The 16,920-nt window shown below is 46.0% G+C and overlaps 2 protein-coding genes across 6 annotated transcripts in view; one reads left to right on the top strand and one right to left on the bottom strand.

Annotated features, from left to right (window-relative positions):
- Nucleotides 1-4,219: 4,219 nt before the first annotated feature.
- On the bottom strand, nucleotides 4,220-12,074 carry mettl4 (methyltransferase 4, N6-adenosine). Of its 3 annotated transcripts, none has more exons than XM_030348818.1 (8): nucleotides 11,588-12,074; nucleotides 11,335-11,400; nucleotides 10,775-11,170; nucleotides 10,412-10,481; nucleotides 9,937-10,111; nucleotides 9,315-9,562; nucleotides 8,785-8,888; nucleotides 4,220-5,003 (listed from the first exon to the last, which is right to left on the bottom strand). In XM_030348818.1, exons 3-8 carry the CDS (start codon nucleotides 11,022-11,024, stop codon nucleotides 4,828-4,830), a joined length of 1,023 nt encoding a protein of 340 aa, XP_030204678.1. In that variant the 5' UTR covers nucleotides 11,025-11,170; nucleotides 11,335-11,400; nucleotides 11,588-12,074; the 3' UTR covers nucleotides 4,220-4,827. The 3 variants fall into 3 exon arrangements, with proteins under 3 accessions (XP_030204678.1, XP_030204677.1, XP_030204676.1); XM_030348817.1 differs by having other exon boundaries at nucleotides 8,785-8,882; nucleotides 10,775-11,165; XM_030348816.1 differs by having other exon boundaries at nucleotides 10,775-11,165; nucleotides 11,588-12,073.
- Nucleotides 12,075-12,151: 77 nt separating this feature from the next.
- Nucleotides 12,152-16,920, top strand: part of smchd1 (structural maintenance of chromosomes flexible hinge domain containing 1) — a 32,571-nt gene continuing 27,802 nt past the window's right edge. For 2 of the 3 annotated variants that reach the window (XM_030348742.1, XM_030348740.1), the window contains exons 1-7: nucleotides 12,152-12,548; nucleotides 14,577-14,652; nucleotides 15,022-15,180; nucleotides 15,742-15,824; nucleotides 16,018-16,151; nucleotides 16,397-16,511; nucleotides 16,602-16,721. In XM_030348742.1, coding sequence (XP_030204602.1) covers nucleotides 12,381-12,548; nucleotides 14,577-14,652; nucleotides 15,022-15,180; nucleotides 15,742-15,824; nucleotides 16,018-16,151; nucleotides 16,397-16,511; nucleotides 16,602-16,721 — 855 coding nt within the window. In that variant the 5' untranslated portion in view covers nucleotides 12,152-12,380. The remainder of the gene's footprint in view (nucleotides 12,549-14,576; nucleotides 14,653-15,021; nucleotides 15,181-15,741; nucleotides 15,825-16,017; nucleotides 16,152-16,396; nucleotides 16,512-16,601; nucleotides 16,722-16,920) is intronic. The other variant, XM_030348741.1, reaches the window with a different exon arrangement.

Here is a 16,920-nt window from a genome sequence, read left to right as displayed (position 1 = left end):
ACATAATGGAAGTGCAAATAGCTGAAGATTGTTGTTAAGTACCGTAGTATTACTTATCAGCACTCACTCCACCAGTTTTCCACCCTGGTTTTAAACGCGGCAGATCGAGTTGGACTTCATTTCCTGTTTCCTGTCGCCCACCGTGGACTTTATTACTCAATAATCTGAAGTGCAAACAAACAGCATCTGGGGACCATACCCCAACTGGATGAGAGTGTGTTTTATGAAGGTAGGGGAGAGAGAGGGAGATGAGAGAGAGAGAGAGAGAGAGAGAGAGAGAGAGAGAGAGAGAGAGAGAGAGAGAGAGAGAGAGAGAGAGAGAGAGAGAGAGAGAGAGAAATTGACAGAAAGAGAGAAGTATTCAATGAGAGGGAGACAAGAAGAGGGGGAAAAAAGTAAGAGAGGGAGACAGAAAGATGGAGAGAAGAGACAGACAGTGAGATATAGTGACAAGAAGGAGAGAAGGGGAAAACAGGACAAAAAAAGAAGAGTGAAACAGAAATATGTAGAGAAATAGACAGGAGATAGACAGAAAGTTGGAGAGTGAAAGATAAAGAAAGAGAGTTAGCGAGGCAATAAATGTATGTATTTGAACATTTAAATCTCAGAGGACTCACTCGAGCAATTTAAGCAACAAAGTACATTTGACCCTGTTACAGCAGAACATCTTGTGCCGGTCCCTGTCCATATTTCAAATAAGTGGGGATATTCAACGAGCTACGATGCGTACCCCGCAGAAGTCTGCATTATCCCCAGAACGTGTCGTCATTCTGGATGTCAGTTTAATATCTAGGTCTGACGATATGTGGCTCCATGGAAGTTGGAAAAATCAGTTTTCATAACTATATTTCAAATTTTGAACAGATTTACCATGAACCAAGTTATGTAGATGTAAAGATTATTTTTTTTGCTCTGCGTCATCTTCTCTCGTGCAAAATAACAAGACCAAGCAGTCCCAGCAGTTCTGATTAGCATTTGAATCATTTCCAGTCCATCCCACTCTAATCTGACTTTATGTAAAGACATTCTGCGTGGTGGTATGTAATATGAGGCAGTGATCTTTATTCATGAATTAATCCTGTAAAAGTAAAACAACATACACTCAACCTTCAGTTAAGAGGAGGTCATGGAAGTAATGATAAGAGAGTTAACGTGAACTAACGCGGGACAGGTGAGAAAGGTTTGCTGGCGAGGGACAGGTGAGTGAGATTAGCTAAGGAAAGACTGTCGAGAGGTAAGCTACTCAGAGGCAGAGGGGAGGTTAGGGGGGGCAGGTGAGTGAGGTCAGCTGACGAGGGGCAGGTGAGTAAGGTTATAACTGAGGTATAAGGCAGAGAGCTAATGAATTTACATCATGGACTTAGACAAGATAGACATCATAGACAAGTACTTCTTCCCCCTCTCTTTCCCCTCTTGGTGGGCCTGTCTCCTCCTTTGGCCTCCTGCTTTTTCCCCTCCTCTCTACTCCTCCTCTCCTCTGGCTGGGAGGGAGCTGTGACTCTCTACTCCTCCTCTCCTCTGGGTGGGAGGTGTTACTCTCTACTCCTCTGGGTGGGAGCTGTGACTCTCTACTCCTCTTCTCCTCTCCCTGGGTGGGAGCTTTGACTCTCTACTCCTCCTCTCCTCTCTCTGGGTGGGAGCTGACTCTCTACTCCTCTTCTCCTCTTGTAGGGAGGTTTGACTCTCTAATCCTCTCCTCTTGAGGACGGTATAGCTCTCTTCTCCTCCCCGCCTCTGGGAGGGATTGATGACTCACTACCAGAGTCGAGAGTGGACAGTAGTGGGTAATAATCAGGAGGCTGCTGGTGTCCTGTGAGGCAGACACTTGTTGACTTAACTATTTAGAGCAGCATTTTACATATATAGAGTTGAACCTGATATTACAATCCTAATCAGATGATCAAGTTATAATCAAACAATGAATCCATTGAAATCCAAAAAGATAGGGTCCATAAGAAAGTATAGTAGTATAGACCGTAAGGGGATGCAGACACAACCTTATGAAAAGAAAAGTACAGAAATGGACCATATTTATCAATCAGTTCTAATCAAGAATAATGCTTCCTCTTTTCCGGTTGCATCTGAGAGGTGGGGGGGAGGGGTGAGGAGGGGGGGGGGGGGGGGGGGGGGGGGGGGTAGGAGGGGTGAGGAGGGGGGGAGACAGGCGCCTAGAGAACAGACACCTAATGACCACCCTGACATCATTGCAGTGGATTGGCTGCACTATGCACTGATCATAAATTAGGAATAAAGAGCAGGTCTATTCAGGGAGAGATGGAGGGAGAAAGGTGAGTGAGAGAGCGGGGAGAGGGTGGGAATGTGAGAGGGGGGAGAGAGAGAGAGAGAGAGAGAGAGAGAAGAGAGAGAATGCGAAAAGAACTGTTCAGTGACAATCAATGCAATGTTTAAAGAATTACGTGGTATACATTTCCTCTCGGTTTTCACCACAGTTAATTCGCTTCAGTAGATTTCCGCTGCTATTAGAGGACGTTTACAAGGACACGTCCACTGTCTGGCACCCAAACAAACAAGTCTTCACCCACAGAGCCAGGCCTTTATAGTCAGAGCCACCAATCCATAGGATTTTCTGTTATCCAGAAACTAATCATTCATTTATGAATGTGCATTTATGACGGACCATTTATTCTCCAAACTATAGCAACAATAACAACCATTAGATCCATTATTGGATAAATAACACGTGTTGGAACATTTGGACAAAGTTAAGGATGAACTCCAGTGAGTCATTACCTTTTCTGTTGAAAGACTTTTTACGTTGTACTTTGAACAGACCCCCTTGGAAATGGTACACGCATGTTGTGTTGGGAGTACATTTCCAAGTGGTCTATAAACCAGACTTTAAATGAAGACATTAAAACGTGTGAATGCAGGAGAAAGCCATGCCTAACCAATTGAGTAAAGGCATAGGTTAGGTTTTAGAGTTGGCCATTTTGTTCAGTAATATCCGAAAACAATTGCTAGGCTGGCATACAGCTAATCAGAGTTTCAAGTCCAAATGTAGTACCGCATTTTAAATCTTCGCACAGGACTTAATTTGATCTAGTTTGTTTGGATTTCAGATTAGATACATATTGTTTGAGTTAAATTAATACTGGGAAAACTGATTATCTCCAAATGACAGTAGAAGAAAATAGAATGATGAATTAGCATTAAAATGCATCAATCGTATTGTAAATTTGTTAAAGGTGCCATGACATGCTATTTTATGGATGCGTTAATATAGGTATTAGTGGGCCACTAACACAGTATTCAAAGACGTTGCAGAAATTCAGCCGTGGTGCAGAGTTACAGCCACTCCGAGCCAGTCGCACATTGAGCTTCCCCCAAATGCTCTGTTTTGGTGTCTGTAGCTATAATGCAAACTAGAACTGCAAGCAGTTATGCAGGGGTCCAAGAAGTGTGCATTTCGCCGGCACAACGCGACAAGAAATGTGCGTTTCGCCGGCACAACGCGAAGCAAGGGCGGGTCAAGGAGGAGGGTGGGGGTGTGGCCCTGAGCAGCTTGCATCCACGGTACCATGCGCTCTTTTTACAGTGGATGCATCGCAACAGCGAGGCACACACAGCCTTTAGCCGTGTTCTGTAAATATTCTAGAACAGTCCTGGAGCTCTATATCTAAATAATATCATATAGCCTACATAGATATGTATATCATATAATATATATTATCACGGCCAAAAGCTGTGTGAGCCGATATTATGAATCTCAAACGACCGCGTTGGCTTCTCCGACGTTCCTGGTTCTTCCACGTCCACATCAATTTGAAGTAGACTGAACTGCGACAAGAAGGAGAAAGGGATTGTTGCCGGGCAGCGCTTAGGCACCTCCGCCTCCTGCAGCGCCGAGGCGGTGGTCCCTCGGCAGCGGGAAGCGGGGCTCAAGCGGGAGACATTCGCCGCCAACAATCCCTTTCTCCTCCATGTCGTGGTTCATGTTCTTGAGGGAGTCAAAGCCAAAGTTCCCGCCCCCCAATTCATTCGCAACCATGGCTCAGATAACCCCCACTACGAGTCTCGTTGTAGAAATACCAGAGACGAGAGTCCGACGTGTTATGCACCATAACACCAAAGGCAGAACGGTTACCCAAATAACAAGGAAGTGTACAACACTTGCGTTACAGTCCTGGAGCTCTATATCTAAATAATATCATGATGCAGATCTGAAATACTCAAAAGTGAAAAATCAATGACGCACATCTTAATATAAAAATGTTTTACTTCTCTATTGCTAAAGACACAAAACACGTCTTCCAATAAACAGCTTGAAATAGAAATCATCAAACGTCCAATGATGCAAGCATCAGGGAGGGGAGCCGATAAATGGGATGATAAAACAGGAACTTAAATCAAAATTCCAACCTCGATCCATGTTCCACAAAAAATTCACTTTCATCTCGGCTATGTTTCTGATTAGGATAGCAAGGGTGAAGAAAATGACACCACTGCTCCCAAATGGAGAACAGGGGTACCAAGGTGCCAGGGAGACCTGTGGACACCGTTGCCATTATGGGGATGAAGGAGGGGTGAGGACAGGGAGGGGTCTGTTGAGGACAGGGAGGGGTCTTTTGAGAAGGGGGAGGAGTCTGTGGCGGACGGGGAGGGGCCTGTTGAAAAGGGGGAGGGTCTGTCAGGAAGGGGGAGGGGTTTGTTGAGGACGGGGGTCTGTTGGGAATGGGGAGGGGTCTGTTGAGAAGGGGGAGGAGTATGTTGAGGACGGGGAGGGGCCTGTTAAGAAGGAGGAAGGTCTGTTGAATGGAGGAGGGGCCTGTGGTGACGTTGCGTTGGCGAGGCTGAATCTGTGCACGGTCACGTCTTCTCGCCACAGGAAGCGTCCGCGGGGCTGCTAGAGGAGCTCAGGTGGTGGTACGCTGCGTGCTGGAACTTGAGGACCTCGTTGCCCCAGCTGGTCCAGCCCGGCTGCAGGCTCCTGGCAAACAGCTCCAGACGACGGGCCCTGGGCCCCATATAGGGCCTCAGTACCTCTAATACACACAGAGAGGGCGAGCGAGACGGAGAGATGGAGAGACAGAGAGAGAGAGACAGAGAGGGAGAAAGAGAGAGAGCGAGACAGAGAGGGAGAGAAAGAGCGAGAGTGTGACAGATTTGGAGAGAGCGAGGTTGTGCGAGCATGAAAGAGAAAGAGTGAGGTCGTGCGAGCGAGACAGTCAGACAGAGAGGGAGAGAGGTGTGGCAGTCAGAGAAACAAAGAGGTTGAGAAAAAGAGATGGAGAGACAAAGAAAAAAAGTGAATCACCAGTAGGCTATCAGGTGGGAGTATGATACTTTTGTTGTAAAACAGAAAGGGCTGCGCTCAGCCTGCTGTTCTTAGTCTACCGTCATACTTCCTAGGTTCTTGAGTCCCTTGTTGCAGCGCGGGATAATTGATTAATCTAATCAATGAACCTTCAGCCCGTGCACAAGGTCGTCACAGGATGTGCTCACCTGACATATCTCTCCCTGCTCCCACGCACCTCTGCCAGCTCACTCGCACACCTTCCCGTCCACGCCTACATGCCCTCAAACAACACGCAGCCGACAGCATGACCGATGACAGCCCTTTGCCCTTCCCCATCTCTCCCCCCCCCCCCCCCCCCCCCCCCCCCCCCGGTCTCCCCCCCCCCCGTCTCCCTCCTCCACATCTCTCAGAAGAAGTTCCACTCGTCCCAGAACTGAACTAAAAGATCTTTAGTTTCTTATTTCAGAACAGTCTCAGTGTTGAGGCTGTGGTTCTGTCACAGTGATCCATCCCGGTACAGACAGGGGGAGCTTCCCCCCCCACTAATTCTGAGTTAAGAGAAGCTTGTTAGCTAGCCCGCCCAATTAACAAGGGACAAGTGTCGTAAATAAGTCTTTGTCTAGAAATACTACGATGCAAACATCGGATGTCTGACTCACGCTTCTGGATCCGTCCCTATTCAAATAAACAATAAAAAAAATATGGAGACGAGAATTTCAGATAAACTAGTTCTGGAATGAACGGACTGGGAAAGATCAATACAGCACCGATCTAATGTATACACTCCATCCTGGCGGAGGATGGCAGAACACCTGTGGCTCAGGTGTTAAGGGAAGCATTGATAATTAAACATTATAATAACTCTAATGGAGCTCAACATTCCATCATTTACATTCAAAGCATAACTGCTGTTTGAGACCATCTGGCTGGGGGCTAGCCTTAGGGGGGGGGGGGGGGTGAGGGGAGTCGCTGTTCTGCACAGAGGGATGTCACTCCCGGGGAGGAGCCTAGGTTCACCTGGGGGCCCCAGCTAGCGGCAGCGGACACCTTCAACATGCAAATGGGAGCAGCACAATCTCCATGGCAGATCAAGTTCACCAGTGTTTCGTTTATACAAGTGGCTTCCCCGACCATCCACTGGGTCGATGACAAGGGGTTGATGGTGGTCATCTCCTCGATGTGCGGTTACTTTCCTTTGAAAAGATGGAAGGCACTCGGCGGCACTCTGACTCTGCCCACCGTGTACACTACGAGGTAGGCAGGAGGTATTGCCCATTTCAGTGTGGTAGTGATGAAACCTAGCCTAGTCCTTAAGCTGGATCATGAGCCACAGAGAAGTTTACATTTCACTGCGTTGCATAATAATGATGCGGGGGGGGGGGGGAGAGAGAGAGAGAGAGAGAGAGAGAGAGAGAGAGAGAGAGAGAGAGAGAGAGAGAGAGAGACCCAGACAGACAGAAAGACAGACAGATGTGGAAGCAGCATATCTGACAGGTCTTCGTCTATCTTTTGATGAAGGCATAGAGGACGAAACACAAGGCAGAGGACATTGGACACAACACTTCTATCTACAGTACAGTTCAGTTCACCTACTCTGCACTACTTTATTTAGTGAAGTCACATGGTTGTGATTGCATTACATTCAAGCATTTCACGGCCATAACTACAACTACTTCTTGTTGTCCTAGAATAGACATGACAACCTGCCTGCTGCACTGGCTCCCTGTCAAATTCAGAATTGATTTTAAGATTTTACTCTTTGTTTTTAAAGCTCTTAATGGCTCAGCACCCCCTTAATATGGCTGAAATGCTTTCCCCACAATCCACCTCCAGGTCGACCCGGTCATCCACAACAGCTCCTATCTGTCCGCCGTACACATCTTAAAACGAAAGGTGGCCGGGCATTCTCTGTCGCTGGCCCAAACCTATGGAAACCCCTTCAGCCCCACATCAAGTCCTCTACCACACTTAACAGTTTTAAGTCTAATTTAAAGACGTACCTTTTCACTCTTGCTTTTAACAACCCATAACACCCTTAACCTTGTTCTTACTACTTGTATTGCTCTCTTTCTACTTATTTTATGCATTTCTTTTTTAGTCAAGACCTGTGTATTCCTGGGCCCCTTTCATCAACTGTCCTGCCCAACCCTGACTTCTGTCGATGTAAAGCGCTTTGGGTCAACTCCTGTTGTATTTAAATGTGCTATATAAATAAAAGTGACTTGACTTGACCCTCCAGACTAATCTCCATCCTGAGTCCTCCTCCTCTTCCCCCACAGGGTTGGGGCTTCACAGCCTCCATCTCCCATCTCCTTCGTAACTCTTTCGTTGGCTAGGTTGGGTGAGGTGTCAGGGCTTAGAGGTCCAGGGCTGAAGTTGGATCTAAAGGCTGAAGGCTGAACCCTCCAGGGGTCCCAGGAGAAGGGCGGTGCTGGTGGTCCTCCCCAGTCCACTGTGGTTAACTTCATGTCTGCTGGCATTTCACCTAAGACCCCCTGCAGGGGCCGGAGCACCGAGCCTCCCTTCCCCCTGACATTTACTGACAAGGCATCCACCACCAGCACCACCACCGTCGATCTATTCTGCAGCCAGAGTGACGGAGAACCCCAGTTTCAGACCCGAACAGGCTGGATATACCACAGGCTAGATACACCACAGTGCTAGTGCTTTGGTGTATCTAGGTTTACTTCTGTAAGCTCAATAAAACATTCATATTTTAGTAACCTAGCTGTTCAAATAAAATGAACCCATACTGACACAAACTAACCCTGACTAACAGACACATTCTAACCCTGACTAACGGACCATGCTAACCCAGACTAACAGACCATGCTAACCCAGACTAACAGATCCCATAGGCTCATAATGGATCTCAGCAGAGACTTTCCGAAAATAACACACATAACTTATTCTTTCGACTTTAGCCATCATTCTCCTCGCCGGATGACGAAGAGAGATCTATTAAAATGCGCACCTATTGTAGCAAAGACTGCGACGGATACACATCTCCTGATGTCTCTCCCTCCAACACCACCCCTCATGACTGACGTCACGCATGTTCTTCACATTCATATATCCGCCAAGGCCATCCCACCCTCCCCCCTATCGACGCAGCTTCCTGCAGTCAAGCCACGATCCATGGAAGTGAAAGAAAAGGAATATATATCAAAGGAATAAACAAGTCAATGTTGCAGAACTAATCTATAGTGTGCAACTAATCAATGATGCGAAGCTAGTCCCTTATGTTAAATGTATCAAAAGTTCCCAAGAAGTAAATTAACCTTTCCAGTCAGTCAGGTCAAGGAGTGAACCGGGGATGCATAAAAGTACAAATAAATAGAGTATTAATTAAAACTGAAGAGGTTATTTTTCCATGACCACGAGGCAATGAGTCTTCAGTCTTGTTTTTTTGCACAATTCTAGAACACATTAATGATATTAATGCAGCTACACTGCCCTCTAGTGGCGGTTAAAAGCATATCTCTTGTAGAGCACAGATCGTGGTGAAGCCCCCGGGAGAGCCTTACCGGAGAGAGAGGGCTTCTGAGAGTGGAACACCGACGGGACACTCACGAGGAGGCGACCATTGTCCACAGGAAGCTCTTCAATCTTCTCTTGAGGTCTGCTGTTGCTACAAGACACAACGTCAAGTTTGCTCCAAATGACCCAGAACAGTATTCCAAAATAACACACACCCAGAACCCAAAAGTTTTATGCACCTCATGTTGAGCACCATGTGTGCCGAGAGCTACGAGTTAAGCTAGGATACCCTGGAAAACAGGATAGTCTAGTTTCACACTATGGTTGGGACTGTTACGGCGTTACCCCCCTGCCAAAACCTCAGCCAGCCTGTGGCCCGCTTAAGCAGGAAACCTCGACTCCTACCTACCACCTAAGGACACAGATCGGAATTCAATGCAAGAGGCTTTGTATAAAAGTGCCTGCTGAATGAAGATTCACTTTAGTCCACTTGTGATGTCACAAATTTAAACAAATCCCCAAGTTTATAATAAATCAGTGTGGTAGACGTGCCGCTTCCATAAAACTCCCCACAAACCTGCGTTGGGGGTCCGGGGAACGTGGATCTGACGGAGGATCTAGATCAGAGGACGGAGGAGGATCTGGGAGTGGGGGTGAGGGTGGGGTAGGATGTGGGGTTGAGGCAGCATGGGAGGGTGGCTGCGTGCGGCGGGGTGAGGGAGGAGGTGAGGATGAGGGAGGTGTGCAACGTCCAAGGAGGAGAACCTCGTAGGGCTTCTTGTGAGGAGAGTCCAGCGGGAAAACGTACTCTCCTGCTGTGGTCACCTGGAGGGGCGAGAGATGCAGGAAGGGATGTTCACAGAGGTGGACGGAGAGAGGGACAGAAATATAAGAGAGATGGAGATAGAGAGATTATAGAGATAGTAATAGACATGGAGGGATAGTAATACAGATAGATAGGACTATAAGTAATCAAATGGGCGAGAGAGAGAGAGGCAGTTATAGAGGTAGCGAGAGACAGCGGCGACAGGGACAGTTTCTGGGACAGAAACAGTCAGGGTCAAAGACAGAAGGGAAAAGACAGAAGGAGGAGTGGCGAGGTCTAGATATGCCCATCTATTTATGGTTTATTCAGTTCATCTCCAGCCTAACACCTCTTTGTCCATCCTGGCTCTGCCCTGTTGTGATTGGCTGCTCACCTTGACCCAGAACCATTCCGCCACGACCTGGACCCCCCAGTGGGGGTACAGCTGATCACGCACGAAGCGCAGGAGGCTGGGTTTGTTGGTAAGCCAGGTAACCACCAAGCAACCGGGGGCGGCAAGCAGAGGAACAGGAAGTTGTTTCAGCTGTGTGGAGGGGAGGCTACTATACCTTTAAGAGAACAGGACATGAACACCAGCAAATCAGAACACAGCCTGCTGTGGCAAACAAGGGCTGGGAGAATGGTGAATATTGCCCAGTTTTCAACAGTAATTAGAAACAGAAGAATTATCACTGCTGAAATCAAATAAAACGTTATGCATGCAATGGTTTTCTGTGGTCTGCAGCTGTCTGCAACATACTGTTTTAATTGGCTCAGAGGTCAGGCGAAAAGCAGTCTGGCCCAGGCTGGACAATCTAGTCTTGTTCAATACTATTCTCCTCTTTGGCCAAGTGAAATCATTTGTTTACCTTCCACTTCTTTGCACAGACTTGTTCTCCCACGGCGGGTCCACAACGATCAGGTCAAACTTCTTCCCATCTGTGCCGGAAACAAGAAGTCAAGTAAATATCGAATGCAAGGAATGTGCGTCTTGGTGTTTGGGGGAAACTTCGATTCCAAACCAGGGAAGACGAACAATTTAAACTACAGGACAAAAACTCCCAAACCTTCATGACACAGGAGTGCACTTCTCACAGGAGGGCACTTCTCACAGGAGGGTACTCATAGCAGGAGTGTAAACCGTGCAAGAGTGTAGACTTTGCAGGAGTGTACACATAGTAAGAGTGTAAACATAGTACTGTACAGACGTGTACAGATAGTAACGTACTCACAGTGAACGAGAGGCTGTATTCTGGTGAAGTCCGACAGCAGGAAGCTTGTACGTGGTGGTATGATGTAATCGGCTCCCATTAAGGTCACCGCCATAGCCGAGTCAGCCTTACTCTCCGTTATCTTTGAGAACAGGTCGAGGTGTGACGTGCTACAGACACCTTCTGCGGGGAGGAATTGGACTGGGACATCTACCACGTAGTCATCATCGTCTTTATCCTGTTCGTCCGCTAGAGGGAGCCGTTTAGCCATGTCGCAGAGCGCCGCCAGGTTACAGTCCGGGACGGGGACAGGTTCCACTTCCTCGCCGTCCCTCGACGAGTCATCCAGGTACCCAAGTGGCCTCACAGCCTCCACTAAACATTTGGTCCCTTCCAGAATGAAAGCCCGGACCTGCACTTAATGTAAAATCACCACTTACACAAAGTTCAAAGCATGAAACTGTCCAGAAGAATTAAATATGGCCAACTGTACTGTATTATTGTTTAAAATCAAATAATGGAGAGGATCTATTTCATGGTGATTTCATTGAGATGTCAAAATGATTCATAGAGTAATGTACCTTTTCGTGGTAGGCAAGGGCATCGATCTCTCCTTGGTTCAAATCAACATGTTTCCTCTTCCTTTTCTGTGCATAAATGAATAGTTTATTGTCGGCAGTACAAGTAAACGGCTAGTTTGAACCAGTTGGAACATGGATGTATGTGAACAAATAACTAGTTTGCCTAATTTAATCCTATTAAACATCATACTATGTTATCGCTTGTGCACATTTCATATGGTCATGTCACACTTGTTATAACATACATGCTTACCCTTGAATGTTTTACTAGTGAACTATCCTTTGCGTCGATATCCGTATTTACATTCCCTGAGTTATTTGCACCGTATGGTCGTTTTAAGGCGTCGAAGCATTGCCGTCTAAAGCAACACTTAATCTCCTGGTTCTGTCCTCCTCTCCACCGAACACACCGGGATAGACCTCGGTCGATCAGGGAACAAGGATCCAGAACCCACCCGTTCTTGTTCTGGACTACGACAGACATGATTTTTCGATCAAACCACGACCCAACCACCCCAACACGAACACATGTCAACGGGGAAACAAACCTACCGAGGCGCATGCGCACTCGATTATAACAAAATAATCGAGTGCGTGTGTAACCAGGGTGAAATGACATGTCTCAACTTGATTGAAATTTCACTAAATAATGATTAACATGAAGCCAGTCCGTGTTTAGTGACGTCTATGCAGCGCTAAGCTCATGGTGTGTTCCACATTCCACAATCCTCGGACGCCAGACTTCCGAATCGAAAGTCGAAGACCTCCCAGCTTTCTTCCGGCATTTCTCCGGGGCACGCCCCCTTTTTGTTGTTTTTTGTTTGTGGGGTGGGCATTCTTGACTCTTGAGTAACTCGTCACTCGACCAGGAAGAATACGGATTTGTAGCAATTTATTATACACTTAACATTTGACACTGTGTGTGCCAAGTATTAAGTCATTTTAAGCAGAGTACATTATCCAGCGCGGTAGACGCCTTCACGCGGTCCAACCTGGCTGACTTGTTTTTTGTTTGCTCATAGTTTGAGGTCCACAACAAGGCAAGCATGTCGCTGGAGAGAACCTCGGACGATGCGCGACTCTTGGCGCCCTTCGAAGAAACACGAGCCCAGAAGAGGATCAGCGTGTACGACCGGCGCTCCATCGACGGAGAGGCCATCATAGTGGAGACCAGCGGCCTCGACTACAATCAATTTCTGCGATTTATAACCGAGGCAAATTATGGCTTTATATCAAACAAAAAATTACATAACTTTAATAACAGAAAAACGCATACTTAATGGTACTAATTGTTTATTTTGAACAAATGTATAACAATATATTTGGCTTGCTTTTTCTGAAACGCACAATGGCCGACATTTATGCTAATCGTTTCAATCTAAAAATTCGCACCACACTCTATCCTAACAACAACAAATCTCTAGTGCCACCATTAGATCAGATTAGGCCCTGGTCTTGCATCATGCGTCTTCAATGTACAACATGGCATATGATATGATCTTTTGATTAGATTTTCCACCTTCGCTTCAACTTTCTTCTGCTAGACAGTGCGACCGGTTTGCACCAGATCACTTTGACTGGATGCCCTAGACCGGGGTGTGAAACTCAAGCTATGCCACATCCAAAAACTATAAAAGTTGTAGGGTTTTATATATATAGTTTAACTATATCATTATACAATAATGAATACCAAAGTAGGGGATGCAGCAACTAACTATTTAATAAGAATACTTATTTAATAATAAATCAAACTGAAGGGGATAGTGAGTCTATAACGAACATTAATATTTTGTTTGTTTGTGACATGACGCCTAATAAAATCACAATGCACCTGATATCACAGCACAGCTATTTAGAGAAAATGAGGTTGACTTTCCTTCCTGTAAAGATCCTTCTGGAAAGCTTTAAAAACTGAATTTGCCATTAAGTATACTGAGATGAATTTCCTCTATTTCTTTCTTCGTTTGCATAGGAATTTGCAAGAAAACAGGTAGTCTCTAGTTACTGCTTTAAAAAGATTGATAACAAAAAGTCAGACTGAATGTGCGACAGTGGGCTTGTCTTGCCGAATACAATATAAAGACTGCTGCGGAAACAGTTAGTGGTCGGATATCATCTAGGTGTGTCTTTGAATAAGCAGAGCGTATGCTTTAATGTGGCCGTGAAGGGGTGGGTGGTGCAGCAATGCACCCATCACCATGTACAGGACATGTTGTAGTGATTGCTTGGTATCGTTGTGCAGTTACAGGAGATAGGAATGAATTTGGTTAGAATTGGGTTTGACACATTTGCCCTTGACTATTATACTAAATTATGATCATGTCAAAAAATTAAAGGCTGCATTTCTCCTTTTAAGTAGCCAAGCATAATATTGCTCACTCTGCTTATTTACTTATTTTATCGACAGGACCTCAAAGGGGCATATAGCATTACAACCACAAAGATTATCATTTGATTCTATGCCGTTGGTTAGATGTGGACCAAACAAACATCAGGGCAGTTGGGGGGATTAGCCTGGCATTCGCTCAGATAGTGGGCTAAAGGGCATGGTCGTCAGGCCCCCCCAAAGGAAACAACTGAATATGACGTTTTTTTCTTATTCCAAACACATTTAAACCCAGTACATTGAAAGTATAAACCTGGCATGTCATTTATTTCTCCTTCTACATTTGTAGAGGTAACTGGTTTCCCTCGATCCAGGTTCCTTGATTGGTAACGGGGCTCAGCTGGCTGAATGCCTATTGACCCCAGCTGCCACATGTTGGCTTCCTCAACAAACCCTTCTTGAGGTTCTAGCCTTGGTTGTCTGCCTCCAGGTCAGCTTTAATCAAAAGCTCTATGATCACACACTCAGGCACTGGAGATCTGATGCTCCAACGGTCCTCCCCAAATTTAAAACTTAAATTCATGATTGATTAATAAAACTGACCAAAACAACATTACTACGATTACTATATTCTATATGCTACTCTACCTCTGAAAAGAAGGTCATTGCGATTTGACGTCAAACTGAGACTCATCCCCCACAAAATACCTTCGGATATTTATTGGTAATTCCTGATATCATTGTATAAATGAATTCGATCTCTTATAAATGCTCATTCCATCCATCCCTCGTCATCCCTCCATCCAACCATTTTATATTTGAGTTTTATTTAGGATATCAATGAAACATGAATTAGCATGTAACATGTCACTTCGATTAAAGTAACGATGGTTCCTGTGGTGTTTATTTCCTGCAGGTGCTCATCATACCATCCACAGAAAGGTTTGTCCTGACAACAACTGACAGAACAGTGTTGGACTTTGATAAATTCCGTGAGTATGATTTCTTTGTGTTGCTGATTTCCTTTATGCTTAACCCTTGTGTTGCGTCAGGTGAAATTACATTCCAAATCCATGAAAAAATACAGTTGATACCTAGAAACGAAGTGGCAGGACAGTCTTGTGGTCAGGGTGTTTGACCTCCACACAAAGGTTCTGGGTTCAATCCCCAATGTCCACACTCTACCTGTAGGCATCCCAGAGCAAGGCCCCCCCGACTAACCCCTACCTGCACCCTTATGACATGTGTTTGAAGCCTAAAGGCGTTGGTAACATGATTAATCACTTAATACTCATCACCGTCCTCCCACCGGTCGGTCAAACGGTGGCCCTTTAAAGTTCTCCCTTGTCGTTGCTCTGCAGAGGAGCTCAAGGATGGAAACACTTTGCACCTCATGCAGACGGAGCACCAGGAGTTGCCGGCGGCAACCCAAGAGCAAATCGTCTTCACGCCTCACTACGACACGCTGGTCCGCAGTGGCATGTATGAGTACTACGCCAGTGAGGGACAGATGGCCCTGCGTGAGTAACCATGGGGATCAAGACCACTGAAACGTACCTTTATAATGTGTATCTTCATTTGATGGGACACTTTAATCTTACCGTACCATTAGTGCATATGTTAATAGCATGTGCATGGGTGGCCCCAGTGGGAATTTAACCCGTAACCCTGGCAGTGTACCCACCCTGCTCGACCAGGTTAGATATAGACATTAGATATTAGATATTTGTATTATGATGGCACTGAATAATAACAAATGGCTGTAACAGCAGTTGCCCGATTGGGCTTAAAACAGCAAACCCACTTACCCAAGACTCCTGGTTTTGATACTATCTCTACGCTCATATCCTGTTCACTTGTTTCACAAAGTTAGAATGCTGTGATACCGGGCTATCTATTTCACCTGACACAGACCAATAGTTAAGGATGCTGATCTAGTCTCATCTAAAATGAAAGCTCCTGCTTTGGCGAATGAACTTGAAGCATTGCCTCCCTGATTGTATGATTACGCTATGGGTCATAGTTGATCACACGCTAACGTGCTGCTTGTGTGCTGCTAACCAGAACGTATGTTTCTCCAGCCTACGCTTTGGCTGAACTCATTGACAACTCAATCTCTGCCACCGCGTCCAGCCAGGGGGAGAGATCCATAGAGCTGCGACTGGTTAGTGTCGGACGACTGCAGTCCACGTCCTTACTTATCTTCAAGATGGTCACAACTACATTCTTCCCAAGGCTGTTGAACAATTGTAACCCATGTTGATAGAGTTAACCAGTCTGTTGGAAAGCTGTTAACAGTTAACTTCTAGGCGCTCGTCCTCGCTCATATCTACCAACTTTTGTTGCCACGGTGACAGCTGTTTGATGACACGCTGGGCAAGCCAGCGGTGGTCTTTGTAGACAACGGCAGTGGCATGACCTCCAAGCAGCTCAACAACTGGGCCGTGTACCGCCTCTCCAAGTACACCAGAGAAGACGGCAAGTTCAGAAGGTTGGTTCCTCCCGCCGGGTCGTCTGTTGAGTGTTCGTCAAAGCAGAACCGTCACTTATCGGAACCATCATGCTTGATGATTGCAAGAGAGCACGGCTTTGTATGCCTGTTGTGAAAAAATTGTGATATCACTTAAGTAATGCAAGAGGCAAACCAAGGTGATAAATCAGCAAATTTAAAAAAAGCCAATTCTCCTAACATCATTAAGTAAGTTTTGACAATGTGGTTTGGTTTCTTAAACACAGCGACCGCCAAGGCTACATAAGGCCGGAAGATGTCTCACGCAGTATCAACAGTGACATATCCTGCTTTGGAGTGGGAGGAAAACAAGCCATCTTCTATATTGGCAACTCCACCAGGGTAAATACTGCCACCAGGCCGTGACAAGGAAGGAGGAACACCACCAGACCACACCTGGTTTCTTTCAACTGTGGTTGTTTGTGTTGACAGATGATCACCAGGCCAACAGGCTCTCCTGACGTTCATGAGCTGATTCTCTCCAAGGAAGACTTTGAGAGCAAAGCAATGAACAACGAGGACATCTACAGCGGGTTTATCCATAACAGGAAGGTTAGACTGTCCCTATAAACCAATCAGGTTCCTCCATAACGGGAAGGTTAGGCTGTCCCTATAAACCAATCAGGTTACTCCAGAACCAGAATGTTAGACTGTCCCTGTAAACCAATCAGGTTCCTCCAGAACCGGAAGGTTAGGCTGTCCTTATAAATCAATCAGGTTCCTCCAGAACCAGAAAGTTAGGCTGTCCCTG

This window comes from Gadus morhua, chromosome 23, assembly GCF_902167405.1.
Source record: "Gadus morhua chromosome 23, gadMor3.0, whole genome shotgun sequence".
In the NCBI taxonomy this organism is placed as follows: domain Eukaryota; kingdom Metazoa; phylum Chordata; class Actinopteri; order Gadiformes; family Gadidae; genus Gadus; species Gadus morhua.
The sequence above is the reverse complement of the archived record's forward strand: the minus strand, read 5'-3'. Positions and strand labels throughout refer to the sequence as shown.

Bases quoted from the DNA above. Each gene is read 5' to 3' on its own strand.
- mettl4 (XM_030348816.1), bottom strand. From the start codon at position 11,953: ATGTCATTTCACCCTGGTTACACACGCACTCGATTATTTTGTTATAAT. The intron at 11,401-11,587 runs GTAAGCATGTAT...ATTTATGCACAG, and splicing joins CACTAGTAAAACATTCAAGG to AAAAGGAAGAGGAAACATGT. The intron at 10,482-10,774 runs GTGAGTACGTTA...TTTCCGGCACAG, and splicing joins AATACAGCCTCTCGTTCACT to ATGGGAAGAAGTTTGACCTG.